This window comes from Prionailurus bengalensis, chromosome A3 (genome assembly GCF_016509475.1).
Source record: "Prionailurus bengalensis isolate Pbe53 chromosome A3, Fcat_Pben_1.1_paternal_pri, whole genome shotgun sequence".
NCBI lineage: Eukaryota > Metazoa > Chordata > Mammalia > Carnivora > Felidae > Prionailurus > Prionailurus bengalensis.
In genome coordinates this window covers 45009277-45030213 of record NC_057354.1, presented here as the reverse complement: position 1 = coordinate 45030213, position 20937 = coordinate 45009277, and the positions used below count along the sequence as shown (strand labels likewise).

Here is a 20937-nt window from a genome sequence, read left to right as displayed (position 1 = left end):
AAACTTGCTGATCTTGCCTTTCCACAATGGGCTGACTTTGAACCAGACATACCTCCGAGTATTTTCAGAGCATCGAAAAGACAAAAAGGCAGGAAAGGTGAATCTGGACACAGAGACTAATATACCCTGCTTGGAAATTCACCACGTGACACACAGAAACAAAACACAGGTTTTAGAATTCGGTTTGAAACTTTGAAAATACTACTCAGGGGCTCAGTCGGTTGAGCGTCCAACTTCAGCTCGGGTCATGATCTCACAGTCTGTGAGTTCGAGCCCCGTGTCGGGCTCTGTGCTGACAGCTCAGAGACTGGGGCCTGTTTCAGATTCTGTGTCTCCCTCTCTCTCTGACCCTCCCCCGTTCATGCTCTGTCTCTGTCTCAAAAATAAAATAAAACGTTAAAAAAAATAAAAAAGAAAAAAGAAAATACTACTCAAAGACGGTTGCAGACTTATTCATGTCATGGACTGTGAGCAAATCAAGAGGTGTTGTATTGGGTAAAGATGTCTACAGCCTTAAGCTGCCTTTCCTCACTGAGAAACCAGCAATTTGGGAACCCCACACTTCTGGACACCCGCTCATGGCCACAGAAAACTCTGGATGGGGATCTGGGCAGGATTGGATTCAGACGCTGACTCTGAAACTCTGGCCCCGACCGGCTGCCAATGAGGCTGTGGTGTCTTCTGTTTTCAGGTGGTGGGGAGAGAAAAAGAAAGGAGAGTGGGGAAGACATCACTGCACCTCTCCCTCTTCTCAGGGACACCAGGTCAACCGTAGTGCCTAACACCGCTACTCCCAGTAGGCCAGTCTCCAGATGAAATACAGTACCCGCTGCCTGTGCCAAGAGGCACAGGTCCTGTCTGCTCAGGTGCTCCACATCCACGCTGAATATTCTTGGAGAATTCTCCACTTTATCTGACTTTGTTTTCTAAAGGGCAGCAAAGCTTGGGCCAAACCCATATATAATTTTATATATATATATATAGTATATATATATAACAATTACATATTATATATGTATATTTTTTTAATTCAAAGAAAACAGAGAAGCGAAACAACAAGGTCAGATGGTGGTTTAAAATATCCCTTTCCCACTGGATGACCTGACAAAGGAGGGAACCTCAGGCACCCCAAGCTGTGTGGGCAGTGTGAGCCAGCGCTGCCTCCCTGGAGGGCAAAGCAGCACATGGCCCCAAGTTGCCACGGCCAGCCACATACCTGAAAGTCATCCACTGAGGGGACGGACCGGTTGGCGGTTCTCCGTTTGTGCCACTGCCTCAGGGTGTCCCTGGTCTCTGAGCTGAGCAGTCTTGCGGCTTGTTCTTCTTGGAAATTCTTGATCAGAGAAAGTGCCCCATAGGCGCTTGTCAAGTAATAACCTCCTGGAAAGGGGCAGAAAGAATGAGTTCTCCAGGGGTTTAGACTCTAGTGATAACAAGTGGGGACAATGGAATCAGAGGTCATGCTTCCTATTTTCTCCATAGGCATTTCCTTGTGGGACCAGAAGCTCGCGTCCAAGAACACGTCCTTCCCACCTTTCTCCGACCATTTATGCATTCATCCTATGGATGCACTGAGTGATCCCGGCCTGTGCCGGCGCTAGGGGGCGCCGTCGGGCCAGGCTGACAGCGCCCCGGTTTTATTGATGGAATTTCCATTCTAATGGGTGAAATGTATAAAATCTCTAAATTATTTCAGTGCAATTGTGAAACTGCTTTGCTGGGAAAGGTCAGGGCACTGAGTCTTGATGGAGACAGGGAGACATATGAGGGTTAGTGGGGTCGACCACTCCCAGCCAAAATCATTTACTTCATGACCAGGGGTCCACACATCTCTTGGGAATATTTACTTTTAGGCTTTTCTTTTAGGAATTAGTATTCTCTAAATTTTGAGTAAACTACACACTTTGAAAGAACTGCACAGTCTACACGTATGTTCACGATAACACGGATTCTTCACAGTAACTTTTTCTTTCCTCATTCCCCTTTTTACTTTTACTCAGGGACTAATGTAACACGACACTTAGGAAGAAATAACTCACAAGGAAAAGCAAGTGATGTCTCTTTAATGGTGCATTTACGAACGATTTCTTACATTTGAGGATTGTTAAAAGACTTGCAACACCGTGAGATGCCTAGAAGTGGGTTCATAGCTTTGTCCTAAACTAGAATTAGGTGCTTTTGGTGGAACTTGTAAGCTCCTTGTTAGCAGACCACTAGTGGGTGCCCAATATGTGTATAAAAATTCCGTAATTAGGGATGGGTAATAAGGAGGGCACTTGTGATGAGCACTGGGTGATGCATATCAGTGATGAATCACTAAATCCCATACTTGAAGCTAATATCACACTGTATGTTAACTAACTGGAATTTAAATAAAAACTGGAAAGAAAAAGAAATAAAAATTCCCTAGCTGGGCATAGCATTAAAAAAAAATTTTTTTAACGTTTATTCATTATTGAGGGAGAGAGAGAGACAGAGCATGAGCAGGGGAAGGGCAGAGAGAGGGGGAGACACAGAATCTGAAGCAGGCTCCAGGCTCTGAGCTGTCAGCACAGAGCCCGATGCAGGGCTCGAATTCACAAACCGTGAGATCATGACCTGAGCCGAAGTTGGATGCCCAACCAACTGAACCACCCAGGTGCCCCTGGGCACAGCATATTTTAACTTGAGAGATAGTCTTGTCAAAATACCTATTGAATTTCTACTGTGAACCCAAGGAAGTATATAGCAGGGGCTAGATTTGTAAGAAATGATATCTGAGTCCCTGCTTTATAGAAGTTTATGAATTTATTAAAGAAAACAGGTATTGGCAGGTTTATTCATGCAGGACTAGAAGTTAGTTGTGGTCAAATGAGTTTTGTTCATGGTCCAAAGTCAGGGTGTCTGAAGAACTCTAATGCAAGACTCTGAAGAACTCTCTCTCTGGTCAACAAGTGACAACATTTGAAATGGCAGCTGGTCCACCATCTGAGAAAGGAGCACAGTCCCCTGAAAACTGCATTGGACATGTAACTTACAAAGAAACACACCTTTGTGGTTTTCAGGTCACTGACCGAGATATGGGGAGTTATGTTTCACTGTAGCATCATCTAGCCCCCTCTGGGTAATACAGGTCCTATGCACACAACAGGATTTTTGCTTAGGGCCCCACCACCTGAGTTTAAACTCCCTATGGAATCTTCCACATGTTGGTACAGAGTTCTGAGTAGCTGATTTTTACTAAACATTTTCCCCATGAACAAATCAGCACATGGCTGCGTGTGAAACTCGGTGGTACAGAATTCAAATGCCGCACAGAGGATTTCAACAGCAATCAGCAGGGACTTAAGCATTCGAGAAAGGCTGTGTGGAGGTGTCAGTACTGGAGCTGGGACTTGGAGGCACAGTTTTAGGCAAATTTGGGAGGGCGGGGTTTTCCTTTGGATGTCATATTTTAGACTCCGCAGCTCTGAAATGTTCAGGGCACTGAGGAGAAAAGTCAAAATGCTGGAAGCACCAAGTTGACCACACTTTGAAACATGTGGATGCAATTAGAGAACGGGTTACATTTCAGCAAAACTATAACTTTGCCACAAGAGCTGTGCACTCAAGAGGGATTCTATGACGCCTTTTCTGTAAATGAAACTACCTGCTTAAACAGCAGAAAAGAGTTGTGGGATGCTGCCCCCAAAACCAAAGAGGGCTTTGGGCAGGCCACAGAGGGCTGGATTGGTAAGGTATGTCTTCCCCTCAGTCTGCAAAGCTTCAGCTCCCTGATGTGTAGGCCTGGTCTGTACCCACAGCCAACCCGACTGGGCCAGCCTGCTTTCCCAAGGAAAGAAGCCAACAAGCCCGAGACAGCTAACCAGAGGCAGGCTCTAGTTTAAGTACAAGCTCACCAGTTGCCCTATACTTTATCTGGATCCTTGGCTTTCTCTGACATATGATTGGAGGTGAGGATAGCCACCTGCCCATCTGTCACCAACACGGTGCCCAGGGCAGTGCCTTGCTCTGGGGAAACACTGGGAAAGGTGGCAGGAAGTGGCTGTCTCAATCCCCAGGCCACATGATGTAAGCATATGTTTGTCCTAAGTATACATTGTCAGCAACAGAATGTTAATTTTCTGAGAGGGACTGACATGCCCTTTCCCTAAAAGCCCCAAGAGTCTGACTTAGTCATTTCTAGAATTAAGCAGGATTAGAGCTCAAAACAACTAAAACTAGAAGAAAGCTCGCATATCTATGAAATTATAATGATAATGCAGAGGAGAAAAGAAAGAAGGGCATGGAGACTAATGTGTGCTCCTGTTGGTCCTCGGACAAAACCACACACTTTCCCCTCTCCCATTAAATCCAAGGGCAGAGCAAATGAGGAAAGTTTCAGGCGGGATCTTGGTGGCTCATCATGGGATGTCTGGTTGCAGGGTAGTGAATACTAGTGGGGGGGGGGGCAGGGTAAATGAGGGAGAGGCTGAAAGGGATGAAAGGAGGGGCACCTGGGTGGCTCAGTCGGTTAGGCGGCCGACTTCGGCTCAGGTCACGATCTTGCGGTCCGTGAGTTCGAGCCCCGCGTCGGGCTCTGTGTTGACTGCTCAGAGCCTGGAGCCTATTTCAGATTCTGTGTCTCCCTCTCTCTCTGACCCTCCCCCGTTCATGCTCTGTCTCTCTCTGTCTCAAAAATAAATAAACGTTTAAAAAAAAATTTGAAAGGGGTGAAAGGGGCTCATTCATACCTCTCTGGGGTGCGGGGACAGGATGAAAAGATATCCATCACTAATCCTGAGTCAGCACTATCCCTCGAGGGGTGGGAAAGTGTACCCCGAGGTATGAGGTACACCTTGGCTTTCTTTTCAGGGAGGACAGACGCTCTGCAAATGCCAGTATGACACATTCCCTGCAGAATCCTATCAGCACGTGGACCTTCCTACTGAAGGCCAGACTAAAACTCAGTGGAGAAAAGACTTAAAAAAATTCTGTGCAACAATTCACTACTCAGGGTCTATCTGGACTCTCACCGGGACACATGGAAATGGATTAATGGGATTCACAATGCACAGGCCCTGATTTATTCTCCTTTAAAAAAACGAACTCACATAAGAGTCCCAGTTATTTCTGCCCTTCAAGCCTGGGCACCACAATGACAAACATCCCAATTATTTCCAGGATAAAATACCTAACTGATGTGTAAGGAGAAGGAATTTCTGCGAAGACATGTTGGGGTCGGGCAGTCGCAAGAAAGAGACTGAACTGACAAGGTACATTGAAAGCAAACTGCCCAGTTTTACTCCACTGCATTTTATGCTAACAGTGTGCCAATATAATTTGTTATAGAGAAAATAAAATCAATGCTGTTTTCATCTTGAGAACAAAATTTTTTAAAAAGATGAAAAACAAAAGGCCAGCCTTCATCCGTCTTACTGATAGAACAGCAGGATATTTTTCTGGTGGTGAAAATATTCCCTGACAAAAGTTTATACCTTCCTTCTTCCTCAAGGAAACCACTTCTTTTTAAAAATGGCATCTTTTCCTATTGAATGATATTTTTTTTTAATTGCAATTGACCAATCTCGGCAAAGTATAATTATGGCCGGGTTACATTTTTAGTGGTTTTCTGACTTTTCCATATTTTCTACAATGAATATGCATTACTTTTCTAATCAGGAAAAAGTTAGCACATTCTTTTAAATCAAGAAAGAAATTAAAACTATACTTAACCCTTAAGAATGCAAAAAAGCTCTCACGTGACTGCCAAGTGTGTATGGGGTTTTATCTTGGGGTGATAAAAAAACGTTTGGGGCTAACTAGTGGCGGTAGATGGCACAAGACTGTGAAGGTACTAAATGCTGATGAACCATTCACAAAACAGCTAATCTGTGGCACCTGGGTGGCTCAATCGGTTAAGAATCCAACTTTGGCTCAGGTCATGATCTCGCGGTTCGTAGGTTCAAGCCCCAAGGCAGGCACTGTGTTGACACCTTGGAGCCTGGAGCCCGGATCTTGTTTGGGACTCTGTGTCTCCCTCAATCTCTGCCCCTCCCCTGCTCACACTGTCTGTCTGTCTGTCTCTCTCTCTCTCTCTCTCGCTCACTCAAAAAAAAAAACATTAAAAAATTTTAAAACAGCTAATCTAATGTTATGTGAATTTCACCTCAAGAAAAACATGAAAACAAAACTGAAAACAGACACCCCATTTCCTCCCACATCTTCAAGCAATTGTTACCTTCTCCATGTAACAGTGATGGGTCTAAGAGCTCCATCATGTACTCAATTTCAGTGTCCAGTTCCAACATGTCACACTGAGCTATGACGTAGGTCAGGACTGGCAAAAAGTCATCAGCTCCATACATCCTCCCTGGAATCAGAAGAAAGGGGAAGATGGGAATATTTTTACCAACACTTCTTTCTTTCATATCCTACGCAGACTGCTTTTTTTAGATAGCCAAGAGTCATCTGGGGAAATGTGCTATTCATAAACAGAGGTGGGTGTTTCTGGAATCCTGTGCAGCCTGTGACCCTCCTGGCTGCTCATGTTAGAGACCAATCCTAACGCACAATTTCAGAATGAAATATCTATGAGTCAAGGAACACAAGAAAGATTTCCTCCATGCTTTCATGATATGCATCAGGTTATACAATAGAACAGAGTACCTGTAAACAGTTTAACTTTCAGCAAGTAATGTTATAAAACATTTACTAAGTATCTACTCTGTTTAATCCTTTGTGAATTCTACTGTGTTCCCTGTTATTTTCTGTGCAAATCAATCATCAACATAATGACAGGACCAAACTCGGACCAGGAACAAGCTTTGCTCTGCATTCAACATGAGCACACAGTTAATTTATTTAAATGTAAAAATTCAGTATATGTCGAATAGATACATATGATTAATATATAGCAAAAAAAAATGCAGTCCTTATTGCTACTTTTCATTACAAAAGTGAGTCTCAACTCAGGGTGATTGTGCTGACACCACCCAGGGGGACTTGGCATTGTCTGGAGACATTCTTCATTGTCATGAATAGAGGGTGGGGTGCAAATGACATCCGGGATGCTGAAGAACTCCATACAGGAAGCAGCCCCCACAACAGAGAATTATCCATTTTAAATGTCATTAGTGCTAAGGTTGAGACACTGCTTTGGAAGAACATAATCCTGTGAAGACACTATTTTTGAACTTACATAAGTGATTGTCTGAACTACAGAAAATATACTTCCTGTATGTGAACTATGTTTGCAAATTTCAGAGGTCATGTTCATATGCTATCATGACCAGCTCAGGGGCTCACATTTTAATGCCTCTGCCCAACAATGTGCAAAGCGCACACACATTCCTATCTACCCAAGCAGCGGTTAATACATCCTGTGTGTTCTCTCTGCTGCTTCTCCATGAAGCAATTTTACTTAGAGGAAAAGTTGATAATCATCCATGGAATTACAACAAGCTCACTGAAGCCCTGGAACTATGTAGGGTCCAGTCACTAGCCATGAATATGGCTACTTCTGCATCTCGAAGAAGTAAACTGACGAAATCTGAGGGCTTACTTTCGAACTACGTAATTCTTTTGTGAATTCAATTACATTATGTCAACTTGTAGCAAAGAAGGAAGAACCAATGAAACAGCTGTAATGAAACCACATGGTTACTGAATACTCTATGTTTGACACATGCTGGATGTAGATCATGGACACAAACCCTCATTGGCCTAAATGTAGTAATGATAAATAATTGCTAATATTTCCATCATGCTTGGGGCTACATGTGCATTGCCTCATCTAACCCCCATCTTATGAAGGACAGGGTCATATTCAGTGACAGGGATAGAAACTGCAACTTAGAAGTAGATTAAGGTAGCCAAAGCCCATAGTTAATTAACTCATTCACAGAGTGAGGACGTGAATTCAGTCTCCAGAGACTGAATCTGCATCAGATTCCTCAACCTCTGGTTGAGGTTGTCTCCTCAACCGCTTACTTTTCTTGGTGTTACCAATCTATTGCAAGTGACCAATTTGCCAGATACCAGCCTAATACTGTGGGCTGTTTGGTGAAATCAAGAGGTTGAAAGAAAGAGAAATTGGGAATCAGAAAGCCTGATGTGTCACTGGCCACATCGCCAGCCACGTCACTGGCTGTGGTGGGGAGTACAAGAAGCCTGGACTTCAGGTAGCCTCACCTGAGTTGTTCTCCATGACAGTGTAAATAAGCTTGCAGACCCTCAACAGCAGCATGACTTTCTTTTCCGGCGAATACATCTTCTGCATAGTCATGAATTTGACTTTGATTTTCTCCACATCCACAAAATCAGGGGTTGGGGCGAACACCCCCAGCTCCTGCGGGTTCCTCTGCCGCACAAGCTGCAGATTCTCCTTGAGCTGTTTCCACGAGCCGTCGGCCATATGGAAGTCCCTCAGCATGGCCTCCACGTGCCCCTTCAGGGGCTTTAAGATGCACTTGTGCATGGCTTTTTCCAGCACCACATCTGCCAAAGAAAGTGCAGCTACTGTAACCATTGTCTGAAGGAAGAAGAAATGCAAGGTCTGCTTTCTCGGAATGGACACCTGGAACTCTGCATTGGTTATAGGGCAGACAAGTTATAACTTCATACCTGCCCACCAACAAAGCTTAGCAGTGCTACTGCCCCCCACACTCCAATGCGTTTTCTGTAAAGCCAGGGAAAGCGAATCTTCCCTAATAAAGCCTTACAGTTCCTTTTGCAGGCAGTCAATACAACAAAACATATTTGTTTTAACCACTTTTACACTCCTCCTCCACGAGCACAGGTGAATATTCAAGAAGACATTCTTTTGACCCAATCCTCCACTGATAATCCAGTTGACAGGTTAGTAAATACGTTATTTTAAAGGACAGATTTGCTAATAGGGAAGATTCAAGGGGTGCTTGAGTGGCTCAGTTGGTTGAGCGTCTGACTCTTGATTTTGGCTCAGGTCATGATCCCAGGATTGTGGGATCGAGCCCCACATCAGGCTCCATGCTGAACATGGAACCTGCTTAAGATTCTCTCTCGTTCCCTCTGCCCCTCTCCCCCACTTGCTCTCTCTCACAAATAAAAATAAAATAAAATAAAAATACAATACAATACAATACAATACAAGCAAAGATTCAAGATTTCTCAAAATATTTCCTGAGGAAATAAATTCACCTAAATACATGTGTAACCTTAGATTGAATTCTGGACCAAAAATTCTTTAAATTATTTTCAGTGTTTATCTTTATTTTTGAGACAGAGAGAGACAGAGCATGAGTGGGGGAGAGGCAGGGAGACACAGAATCAGAAGTAGGCTCCAGGCTCTGAGCTGTCAGCAAAGAGCCCGACTCGGGGCTCTAACTCGTCAACTGCAAGATCATGACCCGAGCCGAAGTCGGACGCTCAGCCGACTGAGCCACCCAGGCACCCCTGGACCAAAAATTCTTTGTCTGCTATAAAGAGCATTGGTGGGACACCAGATGAGATCTGAATAAAATCTGCAGGTTAGGTAATACTGTGAACACTCAATCTGTGTTAATTTTACTGTATTTTTGTAACAAGATGTCTCTGCTTTTAAGAAATATGCACTGAGCATTCAGGGGTAAAGGGACACCATGTCTGCAACTAACTCTGAAATGGTTCAGCGGGGGAAGGGAGGGTGTATGTGTGTGCCTGCATGTGTGTGTAAGCAAAGAGAAAGGAGAGCAAACATGTGACAAGGCGCTAACGTGCAGGGTATTAGAGTAAAGGGTAGACATGATTTCTTTGCATTATTTTTGCAACTTTTCTGTATGTCTGACATGATTTCAAAATAAAAATTTTAAAAACGCTGAAATGTGTTTCTGGTCAGAGTTTGGAAATACCATTAGGTGTGGAAGGCGTTATTTTCCCCCTCTTTGAATGGTTGCCCAATGAAGTCGCTTTCTTGGCTGACAGTAAAATGACCATAAATCTGGAGATCCAGCCTAAAGATGATTTATACAGTAATAATCTCTCTGCTTTTGCAACATCAGTTTTCCAATCTCAAATGTTTGTACATTCTCATCAAAGCCACCTGGGTAGCCAGACTTCATTTATGAGACTTTAAGGTGATTCCATTTTGGAAGCCCAATTTCCTTATGAAATTGGAAACCATTATCTCTCTGGCATTGGGGATTCCTGACACTGGATCAAATCACACTGCATCCAAATTATCACCTATTATTAGAAATCTAGGCTGGATGCACAAACACCAAAAACAATTTTCCCATACAGAATTAGAGCTCATGATAAAGTTAATGAGCTGCTTTCCCGAGCCCAAGTTTGTTGTTGTTGTTGTTCCTCCAAGTCCATATCCTATCCAGGAGATCTTTGTTTATTTTATTTTTTTTAAAAAGTTTATTTATTTTGAGGGGCGCCTGGGTGGCGCATTCGGTTAAGCGTCCGACTTCAGCCAGGTCACAATCTCGCGGTCCGTGAGTTTGAGCCCCGCGTCGGGCTCTGGGCTGATGGCTCAGAGCCTGGAGCCTGTTTCCGATTCTGTGTCTCCCTCTCTCTCTGACCCTCCCCCGTTCATGCTCTGTCTCTCTCTGTCCCCCCAAAAATAAATAAACGTTGAAAAAAAAAAGTTTATTTATTTTGAGAGAGAGAGAGAGAGAGAGCACAAGCAGGGGAGGGACAGAGAGAGGGAGAGAGAATCTCAAACAGGCTCCACACTGTCAGTGCACAGCCTGATGTGGGGCTCAAACTCACAAACTGTGAGATCATGACCTGAGCTCAGATCAAGAGTCGGATGCTTAACCAACTGCACCACCCAGGTGCCCCAGGAGATCTTTGTTTAAATGTAGAGCTTTATATATCTATAGGAATCAAGATTGAAACAAAAGAGTTTATAAAGTAAGAAGAAAAACAGAACGTTTTTACTTGACATCTGGCATTGAAACAAATTACTTGGTCTTCATTGGTTATTCTGTGCTAATAAACTTGTGTGACCTAATAGCATTTTTGACTTTACCCTAAATGACCATTATGTTGAAAAGCCGATAATAGCAATTCACACCAAGCATTCAGTTGGGCTAGGCTCTAAGTGCTTTATTTTATTAGCTCATCTAATTCTTACAACAACTCTCTTATTTTTGCATAATACTAATGTTATTTTACAAATGAGGAAGCAGAGATTTGGAGATGTCTAATGGCTTGCTTGAGGCTGCACAACTGTTTTCAACAATCACATTGCTTTCCAAAGTAAATGGCCTCTTAATTCTAAAGTTCAAGGTGCTTTATAAACATTCACCAGTTTAATCCTCTCTGTCTAAAGGTTACACAAGCTCCATTCATGGTTATAAGTGACCACCACTTTGTTAGAATGAGGTCACCAACGGGGACAGAAGTCCTGCCAATCATTAATTGGGACGGTACATGAATATTGATAGAGGTATGATTCATAACAGCCTCAAACTGGAGACCATCCAAAGGCCCATCCCAACGGAATGGAGACCAGGATATATTCATACAGTGGAATCCAGAAAATGGAATTCAGAAACGGAAGATTTCACTCCATGAAAAAGAGCACACTGCAGCTCCAGACGCAACTGGATGAATCTCATAGATACAATGCTGTGTGAAAGAAGCCAGGCATAAAACAGTATCTCCTTTAGCATTTCACTTATATAAAGTTCAAAAGCAGGCACAATGCATCTATGATGACAGAAGTCAGGATGGCAATTACTCCTAGGAATAAATGAAGCTGTGGGGGGACCCTCTAGGGGAATGGAAATGTTCTGTTTCTGGATCTGGGTGGAGACTACATGTATGAGCTCATACATGAAAATCTGTTGAGCTGAGCATGTAAGATTTACACATTTTATGAATGTAAGTTACAGTAACCATGTTTAAGTCAAGCCAATGGAAAACAACTGGAGACCAGCCTGAGATTTTCACCTTGAACCCCAAGGGCAACTTCTAACTTCAGGGTGAGCCTGGTCATCTCTGAGGCAGAGCATTAACACGAATCATCTACACAAGATTCTGTGCTGTTCCTGGGGGACAACAGCAGAAATACCATTACCAGTGAGCTGAGAGGGACTCTTATGCAACTCATCTTTGCCACCAAAGAAGAGACACTGGTCTTTGTGCCACAGACTCCCACCCTTAGGAATAAATGGTACTGCAGAAATATTTTCTTAGGAGGCTTGAAACCTGGGATTCATTGCCAAGTGCCCATTCTCTTAAAATCCAAAATGAAAAGATAAAAAAAAAAAAAAAAAAGACCAGTGTTAGTTTTTTTTAAGTACATTTTTTAGCGGCCATAGTTTAGAAATCAGACTGGTCTCTTTGCATTCTTTTCCAGGACTTTACTCCTAACTCCCACCCTCCTGAAATCCTTAACAAGCATAAAGAATAGAAAAAATAAAGTCCAAATGAGACTTGGAACCCACTGGCGTCCAACGGGTAACAGGTTCTGTTCACAAAACAAGAGGGAAAAATGATTTGGGAAAACAAAAGGAACAGAAAATCTTATAGAATATGGTTAGCTCAAAAATAAAAAAAAAATTTAAAAAAGGAAAGAACAGATTGGTAACATCTCTCATAAATTACTACTATCTGTTGTTTTCTACTGTCTGTGGTTGTTTAAGATCCAAGAAAACAAAATCTCTTAAACCATAAGAACAAATGATACTATTCTAGATACCTCATATGCACTGTCTTTTCAAATGTTCAAACAAACCTCATGGAGGCAGGACTATTATTTGTTCATTTTATATATCAGGAAACAAACCCAAAGAGCTCAATCCCACATAGCTAGCAAGAAAGGGAGCCAAGATTTGAACCCAAGGGATCTGGTTATGTCAATTGCATGTATCCACAAGCGAAGAAACGAGCATATAAACAACAATACTAGAGAACTGTTTGAGCTACAATGTTTTGTATATTCAAAACCAATTGTTAGGTGAATGATCAAAACTGGAAGCAAATTTTTGGAAAATATTTATAGACAGATCCTTTCAATTGTTCCCAAAGCTCAGGCACAAGCGGGAAATGGTAAAGAGAATGGCAGGGGCTTAGATACTCCTTGCCTTAGGGTGAGCTGATGCAGTCATTTATAGGAAGCATTCAATGTGTTAGCCTCTAGTGCTGTGAAGCGATCACTCCTCTATTAGGAATGGAAGACAGAAGCCCTGTCTCTGTTGCTTCACTCTGACCAACAGCACAGATTCCAGAGAAGGCCAGAGATCAGACAGGGAACCATCACAAGACTGGCTCATGCATCAGCTTGGTTTGAGTACTTTCTGCTTACCCACTGCTGCCTAAGGGGAAGTGAGAGTCTGGGAGGTTAAGGTAAAGTCCAGAGAAGGCACATGTCTTAGAAAGAACACTAGGAACATGAAGCCTGGCAGCCAGCCTGGCTCTATCTTTCTAAGCAACTTTGGCCAAATTGGTTCACCTCTCTGCCATTGACTCGAACTTCTGAATTGCCATCCAAATCACTGCCCATGGGAGGCAAGACGGAACTAGTACCCTGAGTGATGGCCAAAACAAAACAAAATAATAACTGACATTCTCCGGGGGATTCTAACAGTACCCAGAATCTAAACAAAATAGGTTGCAACCTATAGTTAGTTGACAAAGATAGAAGATGAGGTCACATGGCCTCTTGGTTTACTTGGTTTCTAGCATTCTGATTATTTATTTCTTTAAAAGGAAAGTGACAGAAAGAGAAACTAATGTTTGAAATCTCAAATTGTGAAGTTACACATACATAATTGCCAAAGTGTGTCGAGTTTCCTCTGTGCTGTTCTTATTCCCAGGGGGCTCTATGTGTGTCCCTGTTGTAATGTTAACCCCTATCCCAGCCCCAAGAATCAGGAGCCAGTGACACTCTCATCGTGCAGATGCACAGGTGGCTTAGAAGTCAAATGACTCTCCCAGAGTCGTGGGGATGAAATGCAAGCCTGTCGCTGTTGCCAACAAGCCAGGTGGCACAATGGGCCTCCCTCCATCGAGAACGGCAAGACGAGTTTGATATTTTCTTTATGTGCTAACATATCTTCCTTTGTTTAATTGGATTAAAGATTAGAGCTGACATTGACCGGGTGCTGGAAGTGTTCCAAGCACTGTTACGCACTTCCTATGGATTTAAACAACTGTTTGGCTGAAATGAGTTTAGAATCCGTATTTGTTTTAGCTTTGGTTCTCCCAGAAGCCAACCTTGAGACAAGGACTCAAGTATGAGTGGTTCATCTGGGAGGTGAGCCCAGGAAGCACTGGCAGCAGACAAGGGGAATGAGATGGGAGAGGAGGCAGCCAACATTATGTGCTTTATTAGTAATTGTAATCCAGTTATTACTGGGGGCAGCTGGAGCTCCACCAGCTCAACCCTGCTGGAAGTCCAAGGCATGGTGTAGAGCAAGCCTCAGGGCTGTCCCACCAGAGGGGAGGCAGCTGGGGTATTTATACACCTGTTCCTATCAGGCTCCTGGACAGCAGAGAGGGCATTAATTTCCCAGTCTTTCCAACTGCCCTGGACAAGGGCTCTGGTGGCATGAGAAAGTGTCAGGCAAAATGTCACAGGCACCAGGAGTTGGAAATCAAACAGGTAAGTGAGTGTCAGTGGGGCAGGCAGAGTGATGTCTGGTTCATGTTACATATGAAGAAACAGAGGCACAGAGATGTTAAGACATATGATCAAGTATGCACAGCTCAGCAGCAGCAGAGCTGGGACTTCAAACCCAATAGTCCAGCCTGAGCATGTGCTCTGAACCACCACATGCCTTCTGCCTTTCGGCTGAGAAATTTATCCATCCTGTCTTAGCAGAGCTGGGATGTGATGCCCCATAGCCACAAGAGAACTTTGCTAATCCTCTGTACAAACTACTCATAAAAAGCAGACCACCTGGTGTTCAAGTGTCTCTTGGGTTACATGTGAAGTCCAAATGAGCCATTTCTACTTTGTGACCTTGAGAGAAGAAGGTGACCTTTCAGGGCATCAGCTTCCTCATCTGCAAAATGGGATCACTCACAGCCTCCCAGTGGGATTGTTGTGAGGATAAAGTGAGATTCCACTCGGTGAGCATTTCATATGCACCTGTCACCTCATAAATGGGCAAGAATCATTGGCTCCCTCTTTCCTTTTGAATGTGGCCTTGGAATAGGGACACCAGGTTTAGCGATTCATGCCCATTTGGGTTTGTTTTCTTCTGTGTTAACTGTGGTTTACTTGGTTTGAAATGAGAACCAAAAGTGCTTTGATAAATTAATTGAGAAGCTGCCTGGTTTCCTGTACATCTTTCTCTCTCTTGTGCCTTCTTACTTTTCCTCAGACCCTCCCACCCATAGGTACAAAGGCAGAAGATCTGAAGCCCCTGGGTTTTCCTGCCCCGAATTTGCTGGTGTTTTGTCACAGCCGCACTGTGCCCCCACCTAACAGCTCAAACTCACAGATAAGCTGAACATCTTGGGCAGTGGTATGTCTTTCGGAGCAAGAGGAAGTGAGAGGTGGAGAGCCCCCACAGCCCCATTTCAGATGAGGAATCATGAGGGATGAAGGGTGGATTCGGTTCATTGCTGACAGGTTCTGGTCTACTAATTGTGAAGGCCTGTGTCACATTGCTGTCCCTACTCTGCGTCTGTCTATCCAGGTCTCTGACATCCTAGCTTGTCACACTGGCCTACAGGTGTTTATGGACAGGTCTGATTCGATCGGTTGGTACTTGGGCTCCAGAGATCATTAAAGAGTTTGACTCTTACCCTGCTTGGGATGAGTTTTCTAAAATGCTTTTCACCACCTTAAAGACTCAGGCAGCTTCCGTGGGAGCGCCCCTGCTTTGCCCTCCCTTCTTCGTTCCATGTTCTCACTGAAGACAACAGTATTGCAGCCCTCTGTGCCTCTGTGCCTCTCCACATGCTGTTCCCTGTGGCCGGTGGGCTCCTCGCCTTTCCCAACATGGATGGATTCCCGTGCAGCCTTGCCTGTCCACCTCCTCCCCACACCCTGGGTCCTTGGAGTTCTCTGTTGCCTCTACTGTGGCATAGAGCAAACTAGATCTCTCTCCTGTGAACACCAGACCTGACGGTTGGTTGTCAGGTGAGCCAGCTGCAGTCCCTAGCTAGAGGCCCACAGGTAGCAGGTACTCCAAAAGTGACTTCTGAATTGAATTGAATTCACTGAATTGAATTGAATTCACCCTTCCTTTGGGTGGCTACATGAAAATTATGCTTCTTTTCTCCTTACCCCTGCAGAATATAGGAAGCATGACTCTGGCAATGAAGCCATCCCCCAGGTGTGGGGCAGCCAGCCCCATCCCTGCAGGGGTCTCCTGTTGCCCTGCAGGGGTGTTCTCTAATCTGGGTTTGCTTTACATATGTGAGCAATGCATGCTTCAGCTCATAAACAATAAATAATAAAGGATGTTTTATCATTTACAGGAAGGTCTCCCCAGCCCAGCAGAGATGGCACCAAAATAAAGATGGCAAGCTGTGGGGTGGTGATTCCCTTAGGTTTTGGTTCATTTAAAAAAATTTTTTTTTTCTTTATTTATTCTTGAGAGAGAGACAGGGTGTGAGCAGGGGAGGAGCATAGAGAGAAGGAGACACAGAATCCGAAGCAGGCTCCAGGCTCTGAGCTGTCAGCACAGAGACGGATGTGGGGCTCAAACTCACGAGCCACGAGATCATGACCTGAGCCGAAGTTGGACGCTCAACCGACTGAGCCACCCAGGTGCCCCAGGTGTTTGTTCATTTTGATGGGCTTCAAGGAAAGGCATTATGCAAAAATATAGGTAATGGTTTATGCATAGAATCTGTCTGACTGATTTCGGTACCTTCTAGTAAAGGGCCAGCAAAAACAAAAGCAGTGGAGAAGAGCCCAATCTTCCTTACTAAAAAATTCTAAATAATTGATGCAGCTCCTCTGGCCTTGGGGAGGTAGAGCTGAATTCTAACCTCATCCCTTGGGTGTGGACAGTGCTTAGTGTCCTGCTCCTGCAGAATAGAGTATGGAGGGAAGGGAAGGGCTGGCATTTAATTTTACAGAGCAGAACTTGATCTAGGGTAAGTCTTGTGGAGAGCAGGCACCCCCTGGTAGGGTGACTTCACCACTGTGGTCTTCTTCTCTCCTCATAAAATGGCCCCAAAAGGCAGTGTAGCCACCCTGGGTGGTGTGAAAAGCTCTCCAGATGAGTTGGTTCACTCCCACTTGTACCCCCGCTTGACCTTGCTAAGCTTTTGTTTCCTCATCTCTAAAAATGAGGTTAATAAATGGGACCCCAAGGCATTAAGGGGATTTAAGGGGATTCTCTGCATAAAAGTGCTCCATAAACCCTCAAGAACCACACACCAGCGAGGGATTAGGGGGACTTTCACTTGCTTCTATTAAAAACACAGTATGCATTTAACACATACTCTTGGCCTTGACAAAAGGAGGCAGGCTATGAGTTCTGGTTTCTAAAAAGAAGCCCCAGGGCTTGGACGGTAAGTAAGAGTCTCCAAAGTGGACACCGTCCTCTGAGAGGTAAGGTGGAGTGGGCTACTGTACTGGCCTGTTCCCTGTAGACAGACTGGGTAAGCGAGGCTAGCCTGGGAGTGGGTCCCCGGATGGTGAGGGCTCAGTCTACATAGTAAGACAGCCAATCAGGGCATCCTGTTGGTGGGAGTGGAGTAGTGGAAGACATGTCCAAGCCTCAAAGATTCTGATGCCTCCATTTCAATCAATGTAGCCTCTCAAGTGTCCCCTTGTTCATGCACTCAATTACTGTAAGATTCTTTTGCCTGGTGATGTTTCCTGCCTGGGAAGTACTGATCTCTCTCTGGAAGATTCTCAGGACATAGTCAGAAAACACTCCAGCACAGACATCTCCATGAACCTTATTTTGTGATGCCATCTCAGTTCCCATGTTGCTAACGGTGGGAATTACTATCAGTACCCCTGCACAGAGTATTATGGAGTTGGAGACTCCTGACACAGATCCTTAACTCCAGAGTTGTGACCCTTCTCTTAGTTGATATAATTAACCCAATTTTCGATGCCCTAAGGTAAAAAATGTACAACAAAATATGCCCCATGGAAAAAAGAGGTACTTCCTGCTGGGGTCTTACATTTAAACTAATTTTCAAAACTAATACATTCTTTTTACATGTTGCAAGAGGTCAATCTTTCTCCTTTCTCTCTACCCTTTGCTAAATGTGCAAGGACATTCACTCCATGCAGGAGCTATGGTCACATGGTCTAGATCAGAAGTCAGACTTGAGGTTCTAATCAACTTGGCATCAATATGCCACTCTGGTGGCTCTTCAACTGAAAAAGAGGGGCACCTGGGTGGCTCTGTCAGCTGAGCATCTGGTTCTTGACTTTGACTCAGGTCATGATCCCAGGGTCGTGGGATTGAGCATCGCATCTGGCTCCATGACAAGGGGGGAGCCTGCTTAGGATTCTCTCTCTCTTCCTTTGCCCCTCTCCCTCACTTGTGCTTTTCCTCTCTAAAATAAAAGCATAAGAATTAAAATTAAAAAATTAAAAACAGCAGATAATAACTCAAGGGCTTGAACCAAACTGTGAATTAAAAATTAAAAAAAAAACAAGAGGCACCTGGGTGGCTCAGTTGGTTAAGCATCCAACTCTTGGTTTCAGCTCAGGTCATGACCTCATGGTTCATGAGTTCAAGTCTCACATCAGGCTCTGCACTGACAGTGTGGAGCCTGCTTGGGATTCTCTCTCTCTCTCTCTCTCTCTCTCTCTCTGTCTCTCTGCCCCTCCCCACTCACTATCTCTGTCTCTCTCAAAATAAATAATTAAACAAAATAAAAATTAAAAAACAAATCACACTAGATATTGAAGCTTGAGACAGATTCATGAAGCAAAGTAGTTGTAATTGTTTAACTCCTAGAGAGTACTTCAAACCCCCTTTCTTATTCTGCTATGCTCACTTTTCAGTATTGTTTCTCTATTTAAAAAAAATCACATGAATATAAATTGAATTTAAAGATACTTTTTCTTCAAACAATTAAAATGCTCTTTAGAGAAAATACATGTTTTACTATATAACAATTAAATAAAGCATAACCATTATTGTCCTGTTTTTTTTTTTGTTATTGACTTAGGAATACAAACACCTGGGGTGTTTTTGTTGTTGACAGTTGGTGGTGGGTTGTTTGAATGAAATAACAAATTTGGGATTACTGAGATTTTTGGAGTTGGACAAACTTTGTTTTTCTTGACACAAAACTTGAAAACAGAGGGCTTTCCCAAGATTAACGTCAAATCAGATATAAAAGTTCTTTTACTTGAATAAAATCAAAATGCTAACCACAAAAATGCAACAAGTTCTGCAGAGTGGAGATTTCACGATCAGAAATTCTGAACTAATCTCTCCCATTGGTTGAAAACGACTGAAGCAAGAGTGGTACCATGTGGGAGCTCACCAATGAGGAACACATGTTGGAGTAATGAGTAATGTCATACCCTATCTACACTTGACACACCAGTAATGAGTATATCTCACTGTCAATGAAGTTACTGATCCCAGGGCTTTCTAGTAAGACCTGAAACTATGTGCACTTTTTGTTAAAGCATCTGTTTGTCCTTTCATGTACCGCTTTGTGGGGGTGGGGGAGTGAGGGTGAGTGGAGAGCTATCCAGAAGGGAAACCATATGTGGCCCTGGAATGAACAGAGACCTGACTTCCCTGGGAGCCCACCACGTCTCCCCCTCATTGGCTTCGTTCTCCAACCAGGAGAGCAAAGCTGATGTCAATCAACCAATATTTATCCAAGAACCTCTACAAGTCAGGGCTTTTGGGTGAGAGAATTTTAAAGAGTAGTCTAAACAGGATGCAACTTTTCCATAATAGGACACAAGCATTTGGAGTGGCAGGTTGTGTGTGTGTGTGTGTGTGTGTGTGTGTGTGTGTGTGTTTTGAGACTGACTTATGTATCATTTTATCCTTATCTAGAAAGTGCTGACTTCAAGGGTTGGGATAAGAATATATGGATAAAGTGGCACTGGGTGAGAGCTACTTAGTGTCTTCCTTGGCTTTTCTCTAGGCAACTGAAGAACCACTCTCTGAAGAAGACAGATTAGCAACATCTCCATACACTACGTGTATACACGCATGCATTCGTATGGTCATTTTTCACATATGAACGACAGCTCTAATTCTACGTGGGTTAAGCCAGTGAAATGCCTCCTCCAGCTTCCTTGATTCTGGGATGGTCATTCTGTAAATGCAGGTTTTAAATGTAAATTCTCACCTCCTAGTTCAGAGCTAGCATCTTCAGAAGTTGTGGGAAAGGAGGACAGGACCAGACTGGCATTCTTGAAAAGCCTTAGGAGTGTTAGTAGACACCTGTTCAGAACAATCTTGAGGGTTGGTATTCCAGAGATGGCATTCAAAGTGAATCCATTTGGAGTGAATACATTAAAAGTGAATTACTTCCCTCCAGAAAGTGAGATATGGTGGGAATAAGCAAACAATGGAGGAAAGATCTGGGTTGAATCCAAGCTACCCTACTTACCAGCAGTCATTACAAGTCACTTTTTACATCATGGCCTCTGCTCTTGAATTTGCAAAACATGAACAATATCTACATAAATGTACCAACCTTGATTTGGTTACAAGGCTCAAAGGAGTGATTATATTAACAAGTCTATAGTAAACCAATGAGCACTTCATTGATGACTATGTAAAACAGACAATTAGATAAGTCCACTTTTTTGTCAGAGTCCTAAACTAGTAACTTACACATTTAAAGGGATCAGTTTTCTGATCCTTAGGGTCACCTCTTTCTCTGCATTTGAACTAGTGTTGAGTTTCTCAGGTTAACCTCTGCTCTGGTTTACCTTTCTCTTAATTTTAAAAGCCCAACAACACATTTATTGTACTTTCAAAACTGAATGATGCTTTCATTGGGGAAGCAACATGTGATGAAGTTCCTGCTTTAATGCAAAAGTTTAAAAAACCAAAACAAACAAGCCAATAAAAAAGTGGGGCAATGCTTAGT

The 20937-nt window shown here is 43.5% G+C and overlaps 1 protein-coding gene across 7 annotated transcripts in view; it reads right to left on the bottom strand.

Moving 5' to 3' along the window:
* The window catches only part of RIN2 (Ras and Rab interactor 2), a 224551-nt gene that overhangs the window by 4122 nt on the left and 199492 nt on the right, over positions 1–20937 (bottom strand). For all 7 annotated transcript variants that reach the window (XM_043602977.1, XM_043602979.1, XM_043602978.1 and 4 more), the window contains 3 exons: positions 8152–8457; positions 6200–6331; positions 1217–1380 (listed from right to left, as the gene is read on the bottom strand). In XM_043602977.1, coding sequence (XP_043458912.1) covers positions 1217–1380; positions 6200–6331; positions 8152–8457 — 602 coding nt within the window. The remainder of the gene's footprint in view (positions 1–1216; positions 1381–6199; positions 6332–8151; positions 8458–20937) is intronic.